This window comes from Cetorhinus maximus, chromosome 9 (assembly GCF_964194155.1).
Source record: "Cetorhinus maximus chromosome 9, sCetMax3.hap1.1, whole genome shotgun sequence".
Lineage (NCBI taxonomy): Eukaryota > Metazoa > Chordata > Chondrichthyes > Lamniformes > Cetorhinidae > Cetorhinus > Cetorhinus maximus.
Genome location: NC_135887.1, coordinates 19468920 through 19493987, shown reverse-complemented (window position 1 = coordinate 19493987; position 25068 = coordinate 19468920). Strand labels below are relative to the sequence as shown.

The window sequence follows — 25068 nt, the reverse complement described above, 5'->3', positions numbered from 1 at the left end:
AATCTCTTCCACACAAAAAGTGATACCTTGAAGGCCATGAAAGAACAACCAGGATTTTACTAATCAATGGCAAACTTACAGCAAATTTAAACTGCACAATGATGCAATTCCTATATCACAACTGCATGACTACACTTCCAAACGGCATCATTAGCTGTCAAGTGCTTTGGGAAATTTGGCTTAATACCAAATACTGTAGCTTCTGTCAACAAATCCAAGTGTAGAAGTTAAAGTGATTGATTTTTTTAAAAAACCATTCCAGGGGGAAGTTCTCAATACAAGTTGTTAGAAGCTGAAATCATCGTCATCTGGGCTCCAGGTGTCACCAAGTTTTGGAGTTACATAGAATTACGCTGAATTTACAGCACAGACAGAGGCCACACAGCCCAAAAGGTCCATGCTGGTGTTTATGCTCCATACAAGCCTCCTACTATTGATCTTCGTCTAATCCTATCAGCATAACCTTCCATTCCTTTCTCTCTCATATACTTTTCTAGCTTCCCCTTAAATGCACCTCCACAATTTGTCTCAACTACTCTGCATGGTTCCATATTCTAAACTCAAAAGAACTGCCTTCTGAATTTCCCATTTGGATTCATTGTTGCCCATCTTAGATGTATGGCCCTTAGTTTTGGAGTTTTAATTTGGATGTCTTTCAAAGAATTGCACACAGGGCATTTACATTATAAATTACAGGCTAGGCACGTTACCTGCGGAATGTAAGAGGGAAGCCGGTGGGCGAGGTTGAAGGCCCCACAGGTTTTCCATGCTACTCCGGTCCTTCAGGTCCAACAGCTGTATGAGAATGACTGGGTCGATGTCCAGCAGGCTGCTGCTGGCAGTGGATGCCAGACTGCCCATTCCCCGCCTCGAAGACCGATTGCGATTGTTCAGCCCTCCTGTGGAGGGTGGAAATAAAGTATAAACATGACAAAAATATGCAAGAGACAAAAGAATAAGAATCTACTGGGAAAAGAAAGAAATCCGATTTTCTGAAAGAAAGAAAACATTATTCAATGCTTTTAACTGCCAGCAAAGGTGATAAACTCAACTGTCAAAATTCCAAGCGACATGACAAGTTATCCACAAAACCCCCAAGAATTCCTGAAACGTTCATAATGTTTCACTACATCACAACTAATAATTACTTGTGTGGATAGACTGAATGCAACCCCCTCAACAAGAGTATGGCTATTGGGATAAAAGGGAAGATTAAAACCTATTTGGGTATTCCAACAATTATTGCTTTCTCCTTGTTTTATTAAAAGGGCTCAATTATCTCCCAGAGCCCAAATCTCTGATAGGATCTGCACCCAAAACCTCAGCCCACCTTTTCTTCTGACAGAAACTGTCAGAAGAAATATGCCTTGCATTTCCGACATGTGTAGTTCCTTTCTTTTCTATTCCAAGGTTAATAATGATGATGTAGTTATGCCTTTGGTGGATTGACTAAACTCCACTAATGCAAATGAACAGTGAAGCCCAGTCTCTTTCTCTGCCACTTTCCATTTTCTCTGGTGAGACACCCAAAGGCAACTTTCACCTCCTATGCCAAGTGGCAGTGAATTGCCTAAATCTTTCGCTAGCGTATCACCAGAAACCATTTGGTGACACTCATGCCCCAAGTCAAAAATCACTTTATGGCAGGTCCCATTTACATGGCATGGCTAGAATTTGTAGGAATATTAAAAAGGTCAAAATGATAAATATGGATACAAAAAAAAACAGCTTTCTAGACCGGGGATTTCCTCCCAAATCACTCAGCCTGTTCCTTTTGGTTCTCTCAGCCCTTCACAATTCAACTGACGAAAGATCAGGGAGAGGCTGAGCCAGAGTGTTGAAGCTCACCAAATGATATCCCCTGCAAGGGAAGTTAATTTAAAAACAAATTGAGGGATGTGTCTGTCCTTTGTTTGACCCCCTAACCCAAGCTTAGCTGATCGAGAATCCATCATGCAGAGATCCAAAAGTGGGGATCTGAATCCTCATCAGCAAATGAAGGAAATGGCAAACTTACTTAATGAGTATTTAGTAACCTGTCTTCACAATTGAGGAAGAGGATGAAATACCAGGGGCACAAGGGAAACTAAAAATAAGTCAAGGTGATGAACTTATTGGACTTGAATCCATTGTATTGGAAAAAATAATGGAACTTCAGAAAAACAAATCTCCAAGATTTGATAGTTTCCATTCCTGGGTATTAAAGTAAATAGGTGAGGAAATTGCAGATGATTTAGTTACAGATCTGCCAGGTAACCAGAGATGTCTATTGTGGTAAACTTACTGGAATCAGTCATCAGGGCCAGAGTGACTGAGCACTTGGAGAAGATGGTCAGAGAGTCGGCAAGGGGATTTGTAAAGGTGTGTCAGATTACACCAGTTGATTGGCTTTTTTTTTTGAGGTCTTTAAAAAATTGTGGATAAAGGGAATATATTATATACATATATTATCTATATGAACTTCCAGAAGGGATTTGATAAAAGATCAACAAAAATGAAAGTGCACAAAATAGGAGCCAAACTTGCAACAAGCGTTGGAAGGTGGAGATAGAGAGTAAGGATCGGCAAGATGTGATAAATGTCATTGCCCAGGGATCTCTTCTGGGCTCTCAGCATTTCACCAGATATATCAATGATCAAGTTTGCATAAGGCATTAAAAGTTAGCAGATACTGCTAGGTTGTCCAGCAAGTAGTTAGAAAGGGACGCAGGCAGATTAAGTGAATGGGTTAAACCATGGCTGCTAGAGTTCAATTTGATCAAGTGTGAGGTGATCCACTTTGGATCCATAACAGAATATTTTATTGGTAGAAGAAAAGAGGAAACCATGTAGGAGCAATGGGGTTATTTGTGGAGCCTTCTCCTCTAGTGAGTTGTTTAACTGTCCACCACCATTCACGATTGCAGTCCTGCCACATCCAGCGCTTAGACCTGATCCGTTGGTTGTGGGATTGCTTAGCTCCGTCTATCACTTGTTGCTTATGCTGTTTGGCCCGCAATTAGTCCAGGTTTACATCTAATTTTTAGGTATGCCTGGCACTGCTCCTGGTATTACCTCCTGCACTCTTCATTGAACCAGGGTTGATCCCCTGGCTTGATGGCAATGGTAGAGTGGGGGATATGCTGGGACATGAGGTTACAGATTGTGGTCGAGTATAATTCTGCTGCTGCTGATGGCCCACAGTGCCTCATGGATGCCCAGTCTTGAGTTGCTAGATCGGTTTAAAATCTATACCATTTAGCACTGTGGTAGTGCCACACAACACAACAGAGGATATCCTCAGTGCGAAGATGGTAGTGACTTCAATCATGAATGGTGGTGGACAATTGAACAACTCACTGGAGGAGGGTGGTCCACAAATAACCTCATCTTCAATAATGGAGCAGCCCAGCACATCAGTGCAAAAGATAAGGCTAAGGTGTACTTTGCTTGGTGGGGAGTTCAGAATAAAGGGGCACAATCTTAAAATTAGAGCCAAGCCATTCAGGATTTAAATCAGAAAGCACTTTTTTTTCTCAGTAGTGGAAATTTGCGACTCTGCCCTGAAAGGACATGGATGCTGGAACAATTTAAATTTTCAAGACCAAGATTGCAAATTTTTTTTGGAAAGGCAAAGGTATCAAAGGCGGATAACCAGATTTGAGGCATAGTTCAGCCATAATCTGAAACAAGCTCAAGTGGTTGAACATCCTTTTCCTGTTCTAGGAAAATCTTGCTGTACCTGCACATTGGATACCCTTGCATAGGTAACCATCTAATATTTGCCCAAGATTATACAAATGCATCACTACAGAACCGATGTCCAAAATCCAGCACCCTCAGGGCAGAGACCATGCCAGATTTTGGATTTCCCCAGATTTTGGATTGCCTGGTGGAACAGGCAGCTAGGTGTCTGGAGAATAGGGAGACCTGAGGTGAGGCAGATCTCTGTGTGCTGCAATGCACTCAGGTCTGAGCTTGTGAACTATAATATCACACAGTCTGACAGAAAAAGGTACTGGATTTGTGCTTGTACGATCAGTAGTTATGACCTGAACTTTAATTGTATAAATTTTGTAAAATGTTATGATATTCTGTGATATCCCATGTGATATCCTGCATTTTCACTCCAATTATAACGGCCATTCTTTTTTTTGGAGGGTTATGCATGGAAGTGTGTACACGGTGGGGACGAATGAATGAACGAACACTTGAATTACCATTCCAGATCTCCCAAGAGAAAAATATTTTGGATACCTGTAGTATTCATTTAAAAAAAATGAATGTTGATATCAATAGGAAATCTACTGCGGATTATCAAAAAATTCATTCATGGGATGTGTGGCCCTTGTTCAAAAAGCATTTAACAGTAAACCATATTGCTATGGGTCTGGAATCACATGTAGGCCAGGTAAGGATTTACAACAATCAGCAAGGATTTCACGATCATCATCAGACTTTAATTCCAGATTTTTAATCCAACTTTCACCATCTGCTGTGGTGGGATTCGAACTCGGGTCCCCAGAGCATTACCATGTGTTTCTGGAATACTAGCTCAGTGACAATATCACTACGCCACTGCCTCCCCTTCAAACCACTTCACCAAGCAAAGAGGCCAAGGCATAACCACCATCACCCCTGTGCTCACTGACCTGCACTAGCCACGATTTATTTTTGTTTATTCTCATCCTTGTCTTCAATCCACCCCCATGGCTTTTCCCCTCCCTATCTCTGTAATCTCCTCCATCCCTACAAATCTCCAAGGTTTCTGCACTCTTCTAATTCTGGACTTGTGCATTCCTGATTTCCTTCCCCCCCTCTATCTAACCCAGCACTTTGGAATCGACTCCCTAAACCTCTTTACCTCTCTTTTTACCTTTAAGCCCTTAAAACTTATCTCTGACCAAGCTTTTGATAATCTGCCCTAATATCTCCTTTTGTGGCTGTGTCAAGTTTTATGTGCTAAGGCTCCTATGAAGCACCTTGGGATGTTTTATTATGTTAAAAGGTGCTATATACATACAAGCTGTTGTAGATGGGGGTGGGGGGGAAGAACTGGTAGCTGCATGATCCCAGACAACACAACTAAGGAGATCACAAAGCAGGTCACTTGTCTAGACTTCCTCTCATGAAGCTGGATCGAGTTCGGGAGAGGTGATGAGGGATTTTCACATTAAATTAGAAATCACTCCAATTGTACGGATAAAATGCTGGAAATCTAAAAGAATTGTGGAAATACACAGTCGGTCTCTAACTATTAGAAGGAAGATTTAGCTATGAAAGGTTTCACTCAAAATACACAACTTGCTTTCTCTTTCAGATGCAGATAGATCCACTGTAAATTTGCAGTACCGTGTTTTAACATTTTACTGTAAATGGATGAGTACTTTTTTTAAAAAAAGTTCTCTTCAATTTAGGCTCCTGCCTCAGGTGATTAGAAGTGTGTGCGCTCCCTGTTTTATCCACTGTTAATGAAGACCCCATCCCTACCTGATTTCTGGAAACCAGACACAGTTTTTAGCTTTCCCATTTTTAAAAGGAACCCAGAGTCTGATGAGAGGAAATGACTTGTGAAATTTGATTTAGGGTCAAGGAAGCATTGTTATTGGTGAGAAATTACTATTCACAGATGGATAGATGTAAAGGTCCACAATTCAAATCTCTCTTCTCTTGTTGCTCCTGCATTTAATTGCAGATGTGGGAACAAATTAAAAAATGCAGGAAATGATACCTGGGCTAAAAGCATTAAACTATGAGGCTTGCATTCCCTTGAGTTTGGAAGATTAAAGGATGACCTAATGTAGGTATTTAAAATGATTAAAAGGAGTTAATAGGGTAGATAAGGAAACTATTTCCTCTGGTGGGGGAGTTCAGAACAAGGGGGAATAACATTAAAATTAGAGCTAGCCCATTCAAGGGTGATGTCAGGAAGCACTCGTTCACTCAAAAGGTAGGGAAAATCTGGAACATTCTGCAAAAAGGCAGTTGAGGTTAGGAGGGGTCAATTCAAAATTTCAGTACCAAGATTGATAGATTTTTGTTAAGCCAAGGATAATAAGGGTTATGAAACCTGGCTGGATAACATCAGCCATGATCTAATGGAATGGCTGAACACGCTTAAGGAGCTGAATGCTCTATTCCTGTTCACTGTGTACTGTGCATCTAACCCATCTTGAATCCAACCTAGGACTAGGTGACGACACTGGATTAAAAAAAAGCTAATCTTTCACTCCTGAAAAATCCTTTCACCTTGAGCGCTTTCAACAGATGTTTAACTATCTGAACTGAGGATGGTACTGACTGAAGCATGCCACTCATTTGCAAAACAATTGCTCCCCATTCCGACCAAACATATTTTACTTCCAATGTGCCCAATCTCAGATTTACCAGAAGCTCCTGCTGAATCATCCAACTCTCCTTCCTCCAAATCCATGTTGTTACTGTATTCAACGTCATTCTCTCCAGACCTGGAAAGGTAAAGATTGAAAAGTTACTTCAGCGTAACAAAGAACTCATAAAATTCAAGCCAGTTATTAGTTGAGCTTAATTCAAGATCTGGAAAAAGACCAAAACATATCTCGGATCAATCCAAGTGTGTCAAAGTTTCTTCAGAAGTCATCTTTGCACAATGCCAAGCTCATGCTACTAAGAAATGCCTATATCAATGAGCACCAGGTGGCCAAATACTTAGGTACTGTACAGTATGCATTTGACAGTGGCCATGAGTGAAATCTTCTCCCCCAATTCTGAAATAAATGGAAGTGCAACATTTCTTTAAAAACAGCTGAGTAATTCTTATTCTTGCTAAGAGGGAAGACTGCTATCTGAACTCTTCTTGCTATTATAAAGTTGGTCACTAAGGTGCACACATACAGCTTGGGCAAACTCTCCCATCACTTATTTCCCTTTGAAGCATGTCCACAGCAGATCAGGAACTTGAAGAGTGATGATCTACACACCGGTACCCTAGAGGAAAATTCTGCCCTGGCACTCTCAAAAGACTGGTTCAAGCTGGTTATGGATTTGGGGGCCCTGGCAGCCCTCAGGCATCTTGCCTAAGTGGCAATTCTTCCCAAGAGCCAAGATGGTGTGTGTTGGTAGGGCTTTCATAAGGGGCAGAGAAGAGTCCAAATCTCTCCAGCAGGGCTACTGGATATTAAATTAGGAGTAAGAACTCTGGCCAACATCAAGTTATGCTAAACTCAAAACACTAGTTCAACCCCAGCTGGAATATTTCTAAGGATGACACAAACATTTGAGCGTACAGATGAGGTTTACTTGAATAATCCCAGGGATGCAGGATTACCATAACATGGATCCTGAAGAAGCTGGGATTGTCTTCCCTGCTCTATAGAAAGCAAAGAGGAGATTTGATAGAAGTGATTAAAATCCTGATGGGTTTAGACAGTAAATAAGGAGAAACTTTTTCCAACGGCTGAAGGGTCAATAACCAGAACAAACAGATTTAAAGTGATTGCCAAAAGAACCAGAGGCAACATGAGGAAAAACATTTCCCCCACCCCCAACATGTGATGAGTGGATATGTTTTGGAATGCACTAACAGAGTGATGGAAACAGGTTTCAAAAGGGAATTGGATAAATACTTGGGAGAAAAAATTACACAGATATGGGGCAAGAGCGGGGAGTGGAACCAAATGAATTGCTCTTCGAAAGAGCCAGTGCAGACTTGGTGAGTTGAACGGTCTCCTTTACTGAGCTATTCTAATGATTTTTTTTAAAAAAAAAGAACAGTGAATAATAGTATCAACAGACATGAAATAGACCACTAGGAGATTGCATGGCAATACTAACATGGTCTCCTCATCAATGTCATTTTCCTCAGTATTACTGGTTGCTGTGGAACTAGCAGAGGAGCTGCTGCCATCAAGTTGGATCAATTCATCATCCACAGTGAGGCATTCTATGTCCAAATCACCATCTGAAAGGTCATGCTAAACAAACAAGAGAAATGTTATATTAATTAAAAGCATTTTGATTCTTGTCAAACATTTCAATTACCTTAATGTTTCATTAACTGCAAGGAAACTTATAATTTTGAAACATGCACAGTAATGAAAAGGATCTTCACAATCATTCATCAGTTTACAAAAAACGACAAAGAATTTCATAAAAAGTATTATACAAGGGCGAATTTCATTCTCAGGTGGGCTTCCTAAGCAAGCATTTCCCAGACAAAAGGACTCTTTTAGTAGCCTTTAGTAGCCATTACTAGATCAAAGCTTAAAAGAATGTGATAACAGAACAATGAACTTTTGCAATGGTTCAGTTAATCACAGGCAACATGTTGATGCTCTTGACACTCAACTTGCAGGTATTTCATTCTTTTGAGACTTGGTACCCTGAGTGCAAACCAACTAATGCTCTGATGCAATCATGATAGCATATCCCAGAGGCTTATGGTTGAGGTATGAGAGAAAAATGGGTCTTTTACTAAACACTCGGAAAACTAAGGTCCTCTTCTAAACAACTCAAAGCACAACACCTCTCCATAGTTTATCATTGGCGAAATCCTGGAAAACAGACTATTGCCCGTATCTTGGGAGCCTCCTCTTGACAACGGCAAACAGACAACAAAATTCATCATCGCCTCAACATGCCAGCTCAGCTTTCGGACGACTGAGAAATAGAATATCTGAGGATCAGGCTCTCAAACCCAACACTAAGGTCATGGCTTACAGAGCAGCAGTGATCCCATGCTCCTATGCGCTTCAGAAGCTTCGACAACCTACACAAGGCATCTCAAAGCACTGGGAAAGTACCACCAGCGGTGCCTTCACAAGATCCTCCAAATCCAGTGGCAAGAAAGGCAGTCCAACAGCAGCATCCTCTCCTAAGCCAACATGCCCAGTATTGTGGCAATAATCAGACAAAACCAGCTTAGCTGGTCGGGACATGTTTGTATGCCTGATGCTATCCGAAGCAGCTGTTCTACTCGGACTTTGTCATGGCAGGAGACTCCCAGTAGGACAGTAGAAACGCTTTTCCGGATGCCCTCTGAAGAGGTCAAAATTCCCTGCCGACTCATGGGAGTCCCTGGCTTGTGACTGACCAAAATGGAGAAGGTTCTCTTGGGAAAGCACCAAATCCATCATTAGGCTTTAAATCGGGAATATGCAGAGGCGAAGTTGAGGCATCAGAGCACACAAACCTCCAAACAGCCCAACTCTCCAAGTAGCACCTGCCCTGCACGTGGCAAAGTCTGTGGATCACACGTCAGACTTATCTGCCATTTCAGAATCCTACGAACCAGAGTGGAAGCAAGTCATCCTCGATCCAGAGGGATTGCTAAAAAAGGAGATACCTCTTCTACGTGTTTACTTTTTCGTCTTTTACAAACAATATAATACTTATTTAGCATACAATGAACAACTTTAAAGAGGGTGTAGGGAAATACATGAGCCATATGTCAATGCCTTGACTGTGCACAGAAGTTATTCAATTATGCAGCACAGATAACTAAGCCAGGTCACGCTTAGTTTTCTGGAAGCAAGTGGCAATGTTTGAGATTTTGTAAGATTTTAAAGAGATCACAGGTACATTTTCCTGAAATTCTGATGGAAGTTTCACAAAAATTAGATTGGACACAAAAAGGGCTTTCAAAACAAAATTAAGAACTAAAGCAAGTCTGTAGTTGTAACTAAACCAATTACATTTGAGTCATCCTGCGCAGTCTTGTCCTCTTCGTCCGCCTCTTTGACCTGGCTGATAGCCAATACTGAGCATGCTCCCTCTGCTGGCAGATCTTCATTATGAACAAGCTTTTTTGTCCTTGTGTCTGAGCAATCACCGCTTTGTGGGCTCAAGTGTGTATCGGGTGGCGACAAGGTTTGTGATGCCCTGTTACGTGAAAGTTCAATGGCCAACCTCTGCAGAGTTTGGGACGGGGACAGGGAAGATACAAATGAAAGAGATTTTTAAAGACCAAATTTTCCAAAGCACAGAATGAATTAACAGGTGCATTCCTTTATCAATTAAATGCACGAATGTCATCTTGGTGTTTGTTTTTCTTCAAATGTTGTTAGTATTCCTATTTTACAGGTAGCTGTACTGTGTTTACAGAATGCTGCGAGGAACATGTGGATTCCTGTACCTGGCTAGAAAGCATGAATTCTAACCAAGCTAATAAGGCCATGTCACTCCTCATGGGTATCCTATGAGGAAATAGGTCAACTATATCATCATAATAAAATAAAAGCCATTCACTTTAATCTCCAGTAAAGCAAGAGGATTTCATACTCAAACACACCTGGATTCTATTTAAGTGTTTTATTGATTTTATTAAACAGATGAATAGGATCTCCCACTTGCAGATCTCTAATCCCCAATCAAATAGGATTAATGTCATGAAGGAAATATTTTTCTCAAAGTTAAACTATATGAATTTGTATTGAAGAGATTCTGTCCTCTACTGTCCAGGAGAAAAATCATAAACATTTGGTAATGGGAGTTCTTCATAACACAGATTCTCTAGGGCTCTAGCAGTTATTGAAATATAGAAACCATAGAAATGTTAATGGGGCGGAAAGAGGCCATTCAGCCTATCGTGTCTGCACCAGCCAAAAAAAAACTAGCCATAGCCTTGCAGGTTACAGCACTTCAGGTACAGATTCAGGTAACTTTTAAATGAGTTGAGCGTTTTAGCCTCAACCACCAATTTAGGCAGTGAATTCCAGATGCCCACCATGCTCTGGGTGAAAATGTTTTTCCTCATGTCCCCTCTAACCCTCCTACCAATCACCTTAAACCTATGCCCCCTAGTAATTGACCCCTCAGCTGGGGGTCTTTCCCATCTACCCTATCCAGGCCCCTCAATTTTGTACACCTCAATTAGGTCACCTCTCAGCCTCCTCTGTTCGATGGAAAACAACCTTTATCTATTCAATCTTTCTTCATAGCTGCAATTTTCAAGCCCTGGCAACATTCTTGTAAATCTCCTCTGTATTCTCTCCAGAGCAATTATATCCTTCCTGTAAAGTGGTGACCAGAACTGTATACAAAGTTCCAGCTGTGTCCTAAACAGCATTTTATACAGTTCCATCATTACATCCCTGCTTTTGTATTCAACACCTCATCCAATAAAGGAAAGCATTCCATACGCTTTCTTTACCACCTTATCTGCCTGTCCTGCCGCCTTCAGGAATCTGTGGACATGCACTCCAAGGTGTCTCATTTCCTCAACCCCTCTCAATAACTTCCCGTTTATTAGGTATTCCCTTGCTTTGTTTGCCCTCCCCAAACGCATTATCTCACACTTCTCTGGATTGAATTCCATTTGCCACTTCTGCCCACTGAACCAAACCATTGATATTATTATTCTGGAGACAACAGCTATCCTCTTCACTATCAACTACATGGTCAATTTTTGTGTCATCTGCAAATTTTCCAATCATGCCTCCCACATTTAAGTCAAAATCATTAATATATATGACATACAACAAGGGCCCCAACACTGAGCCCTGTGGAACACCACTGGAAACAGCTTTCCACTCACAAAAACATTCATTGACCATTACCCTTTGTTTCCTGTCGCTCAGCCAATTTTTGGGTCAAAATCATCAGTTTTCCCTGTATGTCATAAGATCACATTTTCCTGACCAGTCTGCCATGTGGGACCTTGTCAAATGCCTCACTAAATTCCACGTAGACAACATCCACTGCACTACCTTCATCAAGCCTCCTTGTTACCTCCTCAAAAAAATTGATTAAGACAGACATGATCTTCCCCTAACAAAACTATGCTGACTATCCCTGATCAATCCATGCCTTCTATGTGACAGTTTATCCTGTCTCTCAGAATTGATCCCAATAATTTGCCCACCACTGAAGTCAGACTGACTGGCCTATAATTTTCTAGCCTATCCTACACAACCCTTTTTGAATAATGGTACGATGTTCGCAGGCCTCCAATCCTCTGGTACCTCACCTGTATCTACTGTGGATTGGAATATGATTGTCAGAACATCTGCCATTTCCTCCTCGGCTTCCTTTAACAGCCTGGGATACAATCCATCTGGCCCTGGTGATTAATCCACCTTCAACAATGCCAGTCCCTCCAGTACTTCCTCTTTCATTATGCTTATTGTATCTAAAATTTCATACTCGTCCTCCTTAACTAGAATGTCTGCATCATCCCTCTCCTTAGTGAAGACAAAAGTAGTAATCTGTTCTGTTGAAGGGTCATGTGGACTCAAAACGTCGACTCTTTTCTTCTCCGCCGATGCTGCCAGACCTGCTGAGTTTTTCCAGGTAATTCTGTTTTTGTTTTAGTAATTTAGAACCCTGCCCACACCTTCAGCATCAACGCACAAGTTACCATTTAGGTCAAAATTGTTAAGCATTGGCATTTTTTTAAAAATGCTAAACATTCATCCAATGTGCTATATTTAAATAAAAAGGAAATTTCCTTTCTTCTGTTAAAGACCTTACTTGCAACAGTCCAAGATCAAAGAAAGCAGGGCAAAGAAGCACAATCTGGCTGACAGAGTGTGCAGTGGAGTTGGCCCCCTTCATCCAGTATTGATCAGGAACATGACTTAAATCAGAAAAAGCTTCATGCAGAAAATGGTTGGAGTTTAATCATCATTTCAAGGCTACAAAGCAGATCCGTCTCAACTACAATTACCAACTATATTTGGATAAAGCGGGATGGATGTTCTTCATGATAATCCATACTCTATATTTAGGGCCAAAGAAATGTTAAGTATCACCAAAAATCTTTCACTGCCGCTGAGTCAAAATCCTGGAAGTCCCTCCCTAACAGTACAGTGGAAAAATCTACATCACATGGACTGCAGCGGTTCAAGAAGGCAGCTCGCCACCACCTTCTCAAAGGCAATGAGGGATGGGCAACAAATGCTGACCTTGCCAGCAGCGCCCACATCCCGTGAAAGAATAATAAATATATACATCAGGACAATCAGTTAGGGTATATCATTGACAATCAAGTTTCAAATTTTTAGACATACAGCTGGGAATTATGCTTCAGAAACACTGATAGGACGGTAGATTAAAAATACACTGGAAAAATATAGTTCACTGGTAAGAGGGTACTATCAAAGCTAGACAGCAGAGGTGATGGGAAACAGTACTTCCAAATTTCCAAAAGTTTGATGGGCACAATGCTGTAGCACCGAAAGGCAAAAGTAGGCTCACAACAGCAATAATCTTGATGCATTTTTGATTTCAGGTTAGTCAACCTAGGAGATATGACAGTGCAGGTGAGGCACTTGTTGATAGGAAGGGTAAAATTGCATAGTATGGACAAATCATTCAAGGTTACACTCCTCTTCTTGCAATCAGTTAGACAATAAAAGCAAAAACTTAGCCATGGTCAGCTGTCTCAGATTCCTTGCGAGTGGGGACGTGGGGGAAGCAAATGAACAAACAACAATAATAGCAGCTTGTGAAGCATACCAGTGCATGAATATTCCTTGTACTTGATATTCTGTGCATTTCTAAGTCACCTTCAGCATTATCATCTGATACAAGGACACTTGTCCTTAGTTACTGTTGCTTGCCTTATTTTTTTTTTCAAAAAAGTATACTTTGCCACAGCCAGTTCCACAAAATAGTCTTAAGTGATTTAAAATGACAACTGATTAGCACACTTAACCTAACCACAATCCACTGATCCTAGCCCTCGTCATTTACTGGCAATGAACACAACAATGTGGCACCTCAATCATAAGCTTCTCCAGTAACTCGCTCACATCTTGCCTCCGTGTGTTATTTGTCAATGTTTATAATCATGGCAACGTTTCATCCTCCAAAGTTACCCGCTGGAAGTCAACACAAAGAAAACATCGTTGTAGCAGCTTTATTCAAATGTGGGTAGGGACTGACATTTTGTACTGGATGAGTTGTCAGGGAGCAAAGATAAAAAGATACCATGCAAATATTGGAAATCAAAAATATGAAATTGAAAATGTTGGCCATGCATAGTCAGTCAGTTAGTGCTCGATATAGAAAAGCTAGTTAACTGGTCAGGTGGGTTCGAAGGAAGAGTCTCATTTAAAGAGTCCCATTCACGTACATTTCTTTTCCAGGGGCCAGCTGACTGAATTTCAACTTTTTAGTTTTATCATAATTTTTCAGATGTGCTTTGTTTAGAAATCTAAAATTAAATTCTTCGATCCAAATTTTCTTGTTGAAGTTAGGGAGAGGCTGAAAGTGCTTGCTGTAACTTTAAGTGAGGAGCAGACACATGATTAAACTCAAATACCCAAAGGTTCTGCCAATCTCCAGTGTTAATTTTTGCAAAAATAGCATTTTGATGTGTGTCTCACCGTTGAAGGGTATTGAATTGCATAGAATTGTTGTATTTGTGCAGTGCTAAGAACTAAACCAGTCACAGACAGTTAGCTCTTGTCCAGTCCAGCCCAAGTACCCTATTAATGGCTTGGCAAGTATTAATTATTGCCCAACCACCTCTCTGGCACTGCAAATAACTATTACAAGTATGGAATTTCATTCCTTCATTGTTGTTGGAGATTTTTTTAAAATCTCAATTTTTAAAAAATTTAAATTGCCACAATTTCCCAAATATAATACCCACAATATGGACTTTGACTGTTTATTCAAGAAAGTAAATTTTTTCTTTTATAATATGGACCTAGACTGTTGCAATACTGTGGTCAAAGTGACCCTTTATTGACAAAAGTGCTGAGCAAACCTATGCTAAGGGTCCATGCCCACCCTGGTTCGCCGAGTGGCCAGGTCCCACACCTGGCATATGCAAAATGTCAGATACCCAAGTAGGCTGATGAGGTGACTACATTCATCGATGGAATGTAGCATGTGACACTAACAAATTTTTCAGGGCAGCGATGAATCATCTGGCAGGTCCTTCGTGGTTTGCTCACTGGCGAATTGTTTGCACAGGCTAAATTAGGGTAGTAAGGTGCCATCTGCGAGGTGTTCGTGGGCCTCCCACCCATGTAGGCTGGAAATTGGAGCTGATCAGTTTCTTTCCAGGAGCAGACATGTTAATCTGCAAAGTGTGTTGCCTATCAACCCAATCAGCCTAGCTGAGTTTGCATCCTAATTGGTTACTTTCATCATCAGACCAATTCCCTACAGTGAGCCATCCTGTATAAGGTGGGTTTTTCCATAATGTTTTGAGTTAAAAATTTAAACCATTAACATGGCAGAGAAAAGAGCATGTTACATGGCATCCTTCAAAATGTATGGTGATAGAAGTTGCTGAAAGTCATGGCAGCTGAAAACCATGGCAACAGAGCAGCAGCATGGGAATTTGATGTTAGTCTTTGAAGAAACTCAAGGACAAGCTACAGTTGCAAGGCAAGCAAGCCTAGGCTCCTGTACATGGAAGAAATGCTCAGCATCCACAGCTCAAGCAACAAAAAACCCACTTTGATAGGGTGTGCATTATATATGGTACCCAAACTTCTAGATATACTTTGAAGGATAAAATGCAGATCACATTCAGAAAATTATTTTATTTTGGCTTTTTTCTTCCCACACTCTTAATTTAACTTTCTTTCTTGATTTCCATTTCTTTTTCTATACCTGATTTGATTTCACTCAGTCTAAGTTATACTGCCTTCTCACTCCTTTGGCTGTTAACGTCATAACTCCTTAAATCAGATTGGTTAAGGAGATGCATAGCTGCTTGCCCTTGCTCACTCAGGTGTTAGATGTCCCCTTTCCCTTGTTGTGCTATTATTAACTCGCACATTGAGTGACCTGCCATGCAAAATAATTAAAATCCAAAAATGCAAGGGCAAATCTAACCAACGGCAGATATCATTAGATTCATTCCTACAGTTAAATATCGCTTTTTTTGTACAAAAATTAGCTGACTAACAGCTTTATTTCCTCCAGGTTAGGATAAAACACAGCTGGTGCAAAATGTCAAAAGAAATTGAAATACAAGCAAAACACATTATAAACAACTAAAGTGTCACTTAACACCCTCAAAACCACATTTGAACTCATTTTTCTTGTAACAGGTTATTACATTAAATCTTCTGTAATATTTTTACAAACAATAGCTACAATGTCAAAAGAAACAAAGCGCAGAAGAGAACATCCTGATAGCAACACAAAGATAGCTATTCTGTGCTGCAACCAATGACTCAGGCAGCTGGCTATTATTTGAATTCTGCAGAGGGCTGTGAAAGCAGCTAAATCAGGAAGACTACAATATATTCAGGGGAAAAAAATGTGAGTCATCGAGGTTTGATATTATCAAAATGTCAATCTGTACTGTTTAAATTCCTATTTGGCTGAAGTATGAAGGCGGATTACAGACACTGACCTCTTTGAGATTGTTGACTTGCTGAATGTAGCCTGTCTGAGCCACCTCAAGTTGGCTGATGTACCAATTTTGATCACGACACTTCTGGAAGAACGTAGGAGCGCGTACCTGATACCTGCAGCATTGAGGTGGACAAGAATGATGGACATGTAAAGTCTAGTATTTCTGAAATAAGTGTTGGCCAAATAAAATATTGATCAATATAATTTATATGTCTAGAGAAGTCCAAAACAAAGACAACACAAATGTTCAACATTAACATAATAACAAATTGAATATTCAGTCCTAGAGAAACTAATGAAATTGTGAGGCAATTATTCATGGTCCTAAAATCTGTAGTGAAGTAATAAGGCCAGGCTAATGGGAACTTGCTGGAAATTCTGAATCATTTCAAAGATTCAATGACATTTGCAGACAATTTCCCCAAAGTAAATGCTCATCAAATAAGGTACATCTTACAATAATAAAAAGCAGCTGAAAGAAAATAACTTGCAGTTATATGAAACTATTTACATTCCTGGGATGTTCCAAAGTGATTTAGTCACCAAGTGTAGTCGTTTGTTAGGTGGGCAAATGCAACAACCATTTGCACACAGTAAGATTCCACAAGAAACAATGAGATTAACAACTGGTTAATCTGATTTTTTTTAAAAATTCTTTCACAGGGCATGAGCATCGCTGGCTGGGCCAGCAGTTTATTGCTCATTCCTACTTGCTCTTGAGGTGGTGGCGGTGGTGGTGAGCTGCCTTCTTGAACCACTGCGGTCCATGTGGTGTAGGTACACCCATAGTGTAGGGAGAGAGTTGCAGGATTTTGACCCTGCAATAGTGAAGGAACAGCAATATAGTTCCAAGTCAGGATGGTGTGGGGCTTGGAGGGGAACTTCCTGGTGTTGGTGTTACCATGTGTCTGCTGCCCTTGTACTTCTAGATGCAGTGGTTGTGGGTTTGGAAGGTGCTGTCAAAGAAGCCTTGGTGAGTTTCTGCAGTGCATCTTTTAGATGGTGCACACTGCTGCCACTGTGCAGTAGTGGTGGAGGGATTGAATGTTTGTGGATGGGGTACCAATCAAGCAAGCTGCTTTGTCCTGGATGGTGTCAAGCTTCTTGAGTGTCGATGGAGCTGCACTCATCCAAGCAAGTAGAGCGCATTCCATCACACTCCTGACTTGTGCCTTGTAGATGGTGGACAGGCTTTGGGGAGTCAGGAGGTCAGTTACTCGCCACAGAATTCCCTGTGACTTGCTCTTGTAGCCACAGTATTGATATGGCTAGTCTAGTTCAGTTTCTGGTCAATAGTAACCCCCAGGGTGCTGATACTGGGGGATTCAATGATGGTAATGCCATTGAATGTCAAGAGGATATGGTTGGATTCTCTTTTGTTCATTGCCTGGAACTCGTGCAGTGCGAATGTTACTTGCCACTAATCAGCCCAAGCCCGAATGTTGTCCAGGTCTTACTGCATATTTGGGCACAGACTGTTTCAGTATCTGAGGAGACATGAATGGTGCTGGACATCGCGTAATCATCTCTACTTCTGGCCTTATGATGGAGAGAAGGTCTTTGGTGAAGCAGCTGAAGATGGTTGTACCTAGGACACTGCCCTGAAGGACTCCTGCAGTGATATCCTGGGACTGACATGATTGACCAACAACCATAACCATCCTTGTGCAGGTATGGCTCCAATCAGTGGAGAGAGAGTTCTTCCCACCCCTGATTCTCAGACTCCAGTTTTGACAGGACTCCTTGATGCCACACTTGGTCAAATGCTGCCTTGATGTCAAGGCAGTCACCGAGCTCACCTCTGAAGTTCAGCTTTTTTGTCCATGTTTGGACTAAGGCTATAATGAGGTCAGGAGCTGAGGGACCCTGGCAAAACTCGAACTAAGCGTCAGCGAGCAGGTTGTTTGAGTGCTTGATAGCACTGCCAATGGCCCCTTCCATCGCTTTGCTGATGATTGAAAGTAATTGGCTCGGTTAGATTGGTCCTGCTTTTTGTTGGCAGAACACACCTAGGCAGTTTTCCACATTGCTGGGTAGATGCCAGTGTTGTAAGTGTACTGGCTAAGGGAGCAGCTAAGTCTTCATTGCTATTGCTGGAATGTGGTCAGGCCCATAGCCTTTGCAGTATCCGGTGCCTTTAGCCATTTCTTGATATTGCAAGGAGTGAATTGAATTGGCTGAAGACTAGCATGTGATGTTGGGGACCTCAGGAGGAGGCGGAGATGGATCATCCACTCAGCACTTCTGACTGAAGATTGTTGCAAATGCTTCAGCCTCGTCTTTTGCACTGATGTGCTGGGCTCCCCTGTCATTGAGGATGGGGGTAGTTGTGCAGCCTCCTCCTCCAATTTGTTGTTGAATTGCCCACCATCATTCACGACTGGATGTGGCAGGACTCCCTCCACCGCAGGCGCACAGTGGCAGCAGACTGCACCATTTACAAGATGCGCTTCAGAAACTCACCAAGGCTTCTTTGACAGCACCTTCCAAGCCCACGACACTTAGGATTGATCCATTAGTTGTGGGAATGCTTAGCTCTTTCCATCACATGTTGCTTTTGCTGTTTGGCATGCAAATATTCCTGTGTTGCAGCTTCACTAGGTTGACACCTCATTTTCAGGTATGACTGGTGCTGCTCCTGGTATGTCCTCTTCATTTAACTAGGGTTGATCCCCAGCTTGATGGTAACAATAGAGTAGGGCATATGCTGGGCCACGAGGTTACAGATTGTGCTTATGTACAATTCTGCTGCTGATGGCCCACAGCGCCTCACTGATGCCCTGTTCTGAGTTGCTAGATCTGTTCAAAATCTATCTTGTTTTGCACGGTGGTAGTACCACACAACACAATGGACGGTATCCTCAATGTGAAGATGGAACTTTGTCTCCACAAGCACTGTGTGGTGGTCACTCCTACCAATACTGTCATGGACAGATGCCTCTCCAACAGGTAGACTAGTGAGGATGAGGTCAAGTAGGTTTTCTCTCACCACCTGCCAGACCCAGTCTAACAGCTAGGACTCAGCCAGCTCGGTCAGTAGTGGTGCTAGCGAGCCATTCTTGATGACAGGCATTGAAGCCCACTCAGTTTATTCTGTGCCCTAGCCACCCTCAATGCTTCCTTGAAGTGGTGTTCAACATGGAGGAGTACAGATTCATCAGCTGAGGGAGGACAGTAGGTGGTAATCAGGCGGTTTCCTTGTCCATGTCTGACCTGATGCCATAGGGTCCAGAATCAATATTGAGAACTCCCAGGGCAACCCCTCCTGACTGTATATCACTGTGCCGCCACCTCTGGTGGGTCTGTCCTGCTGGGGGCAGGGGGAAACAGGACACACCCAAGAATGGTGGTGGCGGTGGCTGGTACATTGTCTGCAAGGTATGATTCTGTGAGAATGACTGTCAGGCTGTTGCTTGATTAGTCTGTGGGACAGCTCTCCCAATTTTGGCACAAACCCCCAGATGTTAGCAAGGTCGACAGAGGGTCGATAGAGCTGGGTTTGCCATTGTTGTTTCCAGTGTCTAGGTCAATGCCGGGTGGTCTGGTTTCATTTTTTCTTTTAAGTAGGCTTTGTAGCAGTTTTATACAACTGAGTGGCTTGCTTGGCCATTTCAGAGGGCATTAAGAGTCAACTGCATTGCTATGGGTCTGGAGTCACAAGTCGACCAGACCAGATAAGGATAGCAGGTTTACTTCCCTAAAGGGCATTAGTGAACCAGATGGGTTTTTATGACAATTGACAATGGTTTCATGGTCACTATTACCAAGACTAGCTTTTTAATTCCAGATTTATTATTGGAATTTAAATTCCACCAGCTGCCATGGTGGGATTTGAATCCATGTCCACACAGCATTAGTCTGGGTCTCCGGATTACTAGTCTGGTTACATTACCACTGTGCCACTGCGGAGACAAATGTAGGCCTGAAGACAAGAAAACTTTGTATTCAATAACGTCATGTGATATTTTATGTCCACCTGAACAGACACACAAGGATATTGCTCAATGTTTCATTCAGTAGTGCAGTGCTCCCTTTTCAGGTCCCGTCTCTCAATTCTTAAGTGGCCAAGCTTCCTGGGAAGAAGAAAACACTTCAAAGACAAGCACCTGAAGCTCTCCTTGAAGCACGACAGCATTGACCTTAACGACTCAGAGGGGCTTGCTGCCAAGGTGACAACTTGTCCATCAAATTGCATCTTGCTTCAAGTCCCAACGTCTGAATGATGAGGGTGACAGCAAAGGAAAGGAAGAAAATCCTTCACTCCGGATCCCACTACCTCATGGGATATCCTGCCCCAGGTGCCCAGGGATATGCAGGTTGGAGAAAAAAAACCTGCTCAGTCTCATGAAGACCCACGGCAGAAGCTGACAACTGAGCGGATGCCATTCTTGAACTGAGGGATAGCCGACTACAACTCCCTCGCTACTACAATCATATTACAGACTTGAGTATTTACTCAAATTCAGGAATTCAGAATAAGTCTATGACCTCTGACTCAGAAGCATGAGAGTTATCACCAAGTAAGGCGGGCAATAAATAACCAGGGTATTCAGGGAACACAGCGTCATGGACCTACATACTTATACAATTTCATGCCAGTGCTTGAAATCCTGAAAGTAAGTCTCTCATCCTTTGGTACATCTTCATAGCAATTCTATAACATTGCTGAAAAGAGAGACATGTTGAAGCTTTTTGCCTTGCACTGTTCAGGACACTTCGCAAGAATACCAATATAAGGGGAAAGCAATTTATATTGTATGCGAAGAGAGTGCCGATTGGTTTGCAAGTGGGCTCTGATTGGTGGAGGTGTTTGCATGGAGAATGCACCAAATATGGTGACTCAAGTTCTGTACTACCAAATGACTATTTGCATACCTGAGACAGGTACAACAAAGACCAAAATCGGGATATCAACATAGTTCGACTTACAGGTAAGTTAAGAACAGGTAAACTATCTATTGAATTTCTCCAAGTATGTATTAAACCCAAGGTTGAGCCAGTTTGCATTTCCAAATGCACTGATAATGCTAAAGTGAGACAGTCCCACAATCAAGCAAGCATTTATGCAAGGTGAGATTGAGCAGATTGGCAATAGGGTTACTAATTTATGTCATGTACTACACTGGGCTTGGTCTGAGTGTGTAAATTTTTCATTTTTCAATTTGATCTGTTTAGGCCACTATATTGTTTCAATGAATGACCGCACCATAACAGTACCTGCTTGAAGCACTACCGCACCATAAACTCACTTAAACAGAAACGGTTTAGCAACACAATTACTGATACCACTAAACATGTAGCAAATCTCTGGCATGTACTCTCAAAGTGAGGAGTTTGTGCTTGCACATGGTTTCAATTTTGGTGTGCCTTCAAAACGGGAAGAGGCATTTGCTGAGTTCAAACTCCTCTACTCCCAACTATCCTGCCACAAACCAGCGCCCACTGAAGATGTTGAATCCTTGAAAGCATACCTAGCTGATCTAGCGCATGCATATTGGGGGAATTCCGAACGACCAGTCTGACTTTCACATGCAATGTGAATGCCATACAGCGTGGTGAGGCCTTAAGGTCAACCTGGACATACACATCAGTAAATCTGACAAAGGGACTGGGAAAGTCATCCTTAATAAGCGGGGCTATATCAACAAAATGCACACCATTCTTAATGACAGGTCCAAATTCATATCCATTGGACCTGCCGCTCAATATGACCAGATAGCCTTGCTTGAAAGTAAGCTTAAAAAAATGCTTCCTGGAATTGTGTAAGAGCGATGAGCTACCACGTGATGTATATGACAGGGTTCGTCCTCACAGTTCGCTATGTCACGTATGTATGGGCTGTCCAAGACACACAAAAGCGATATCCCTCTACGCCCTATCTTATCAATGACCGATTCTGCACAACATGAATTGACCAAATGGTTGAGTAAATTATTACAACCAGTTTTGATGAAGTTTTCCACGTACATGTTGAAGGACGCCTTCACATTTGTTAAGGCCATACAGGACTTGCATATCGATAGCAATGCTGTATCCATGTGTTCATTTGACTTTGCTAGCCTATTCACCAATGTTCCACTTAAAGAATCCATAAATATTTGCACTGCAGCACTATGTTATGGCAATTCATTGAACTTATGAACTCAGCAACTCGCGCAGTTGAGTTCAGTTTTAATGACATCATGTATGCCCAAATAGATGGTGAGATGGTGTTGCCATGGGATCCCCTCCAGGACCGCTCTCGCATCTTTGTTGCGATCCATGAGAAACGTGTCTTTAATGGAATGATACCCCAACCTCCTACCCCTTGCATATTTCCAATATGTGGATGATATATTTGCTATATTTAAATCTGTAGCTGCATGCAATAATTTCCTTACATGTCTTAATGGGCTCCATCCTGCACTCAAATTCACCTTTGAAATGGAGCAGTCAAATAAGCTCCCCTACCTTGATGTACTAGTTGAGAAATTTGCCAGGTGGTTTTTTACCATGGTCTCCTGCAAGCCTACCTTCACTAGGGTTGGGGTTCTTACAGTTCCACATGCTGTAAAACCAATCTTATTGGCAACCTTGTAAATAGGGCCCAAGCCATTAGCTCATCATGCAAGCTTGATGCCGAAATTGTTGCTTTCCCCTTACATTGGTTTTCTTGCAAAGTGTCCTGATGAGTACAAGACGAAAAGCTTCGACATATCTCTCTTTTCAGCAATACTCAAGTTCTGTACTACCAAACGACTAATTCTATGACATTGCAATGTTTTGTTTAAGACCAAATGATACAAATGACTTGGAGATTTGAATAGAGTAAAATTTCAATTTTTGCTCTGATTCCAAACTTGGAGATGTGGCTCACAGAAAGGATGACTTCAAGGATCAGAACTATTCTGGCTACGGAGAGCATACTTTATGCAGTGATACAGCCATTACTGGGTGATCACAGTAGGGGAATATTTTGTGAACTTAAGCAAGGTGATTCCATGCTACCAGACATTTACCAGATGCCCATTTCCAGTTCAGTCACATGAAACTGACAACTTTAAAAAAAAATGAAGTTTATACTTGTACAGATTTTAATAGAATCTACAGAGATATCATGAACATAGATAATTTTTGAAGAGTCTACACACCCATAGATTTCCATTAACTCAGCACATAGATGGTTGCAAACCTTCACCTAGAGTTCCCAAATACCCAACCTGTGTCTCCTCTGATTTTCTAAAGGGGCCCCCCCCCCCCCACTCCAACATCACTGGATGTGGGTTTCACTTTCTGGGCCAGCTTTTATTGCCCATTCCTAGTTGGCCTTGAGAAGGTGGTGGTGAGCTGCCTTCTTGAATGGCTGCAATTCATGTGGTGTAGGTAAACCCACAGTGCTGCAAGGGACGGAGTTCCAGGATTTTGACCCAGTGACAGTAAAAGGTATGGCGATACATTTCCAAGTCAGCATGGTGAGTGGCTTGGAGGGGAACTTCCAGGTGGTGGTGTTCCCATCTATCTGCTGCTTTTGTCCTCCTAGATGGTAGTGGTCATGGGTTTGGAGGGTCCTCTCATCATGGGGTCCTCTCTCCAAGTGAACCTTCTCTGAACTGTTTCTATTGCAATTATATCCTTTTTCAAATAAGACCAAAACTATACCAAGTACTCCAGATGTGGTCTTGCTAAGGTCCTGTACAGTTGCAGTAAGACTTTCCTACTTTTATATATTCCATTTCCTTTGCAATAAATGCCAAAATTCCATTTGCCTTCTTAATCATTTGCTGCACCTGCATACTAACTTTTAAGATTCATTACCAGGGCACCCAGAAACCTCTGTACCATCTGCAATCTCTCTCCATTTAAATAGTATACTGCTTTTCTATTCTTCCTGCCAAAGTGGGCAAGTTCACGTTTTCCCACATTGTACTCCATCTGCCAAATTTTTGCCCATTCAGAATGAATATAAAAGAAAACTTGACTTTTTCTGGGATGAAGGGCATCTTATGAAGAAAGGTTGAACAGGCTGGGTCCATACCCATTGTAGTTTAGAGGTGACCTTATTAAAACATAGAAAGAAACAAACAATGAACATGAAAGTTGTGCTCCCAGGATGAGGCTATCCCATTGCACTCCGGGTGTGCTGGCTCCTGTGACGTCCCCAAATGCAGGATGCTCGACAGCAAAATTTGTGGTAGTGGGGGATTGCGTTCGCACTCTCCCTTGATAAAAAAAGATCCTGAAGATTTGATAGGGTGGATACCAGGCAGGTGTTTCTTCTTGTGGGAGAGGAAAGTTGAGGAAAAAAATTCTCATGGACATTGGTCTGTGGAATCCTCTTCCACAGAAAGCAGCAGAGGCTGGCTCACTGAATTTATTCAATGTTGAGTTAGACAGGTTTTTGATAGACAATGGAGTCAAGGGCTATTAGGGGTCGGGGGGGCTCAGACAGAAAGGGGGAGGAGTTGAGACCAGAATCGGGTCAGTCATGATCTTATTGAAAGGTGGAGCAGACTCAGGCTTAAAGGGTCGAACGGCCTACTCCTGTCCCCAAGTCCTGTGTTGCTTGTCTAATTAGGTTCTGCACCAAGATTATGATTGGGCCTGGAGCTCCAGTCAGTGTTCATTCATGAAAAGCAGGATTTCTCCCTTGGCTCAAATCAGACTATCACTGCAAAAAGAAACTACTTTTTAAAAAAAAAATCACTCTCACTTTTCCAGAACCGCTTTGTTCAATTTAGGGTCACGGGGAGTCGGAACCTATCCCGACAGGCAATGGGAGCTAGGCAGGGTACACCCACGACAGGATGC

The 25068-nt window shown here is 41.9% G+C and overlaps 1 protein-coding gene, 1 long non-coding RNA gene and 1 other non-coding gene across 9 annotated transcripts in view; 2 read left to right on the top strand and 1 right to left on the bottom strand.

Annotated features, from left to right (window-relative positions):
- Positions 1-25068, bottom strand: part of trim37 (tripartite motif containing 37) — an 88367-nt gene that overhangs the window by 32426 nt on the left and 30873 nt on the right. For all 6 annotated transcript variants that reach the window (XR_013577501.1, XM_078548198.1, XM_078548200.1 and 3 more), the window contains 5 exons: positions 16280-16394; positions 9651-9866; positions 7792-7931; positions 6367-6446; positions 711-899 (listed from right to left, as the gene is read on the bottom strand). Coding sequence is in view for 5 of the 6 variants with exons in the window: in XM_078548198.1 (XP_078404324.1) it covers positions 711-899; positions 6367-6446; positions 7792-7931; positions 9651-9866; positions 16280-16394 (740 nt within the window). In the remaining variant the exon portion in view is untranslated. The remainder of the gene's footprint in view (positions 1-710; positions 900-6366; positions 6447-7791; positions 7932-9650; positions 9867-16279; positions 16395-25068) is intronic.
- The window catches only part of LOC144684429 (uncharacterized), a 74743-nt gene that overhangs the window by 23235 nt on the left and 26440 nt on the right, over positions 1-25068 (top strand). The gene's annotated exons all lie outside the window — the stretch shown is intronic.
- LOC144685139 (U1 spliceosomal RNA) lies at positions 24320-24483 on the top strand. Its single transcript, XR_013577646.1, has one exon. It is a non-coding gene; the product is annotated as a U1 spliceosomal RNA (small nuclear RNA).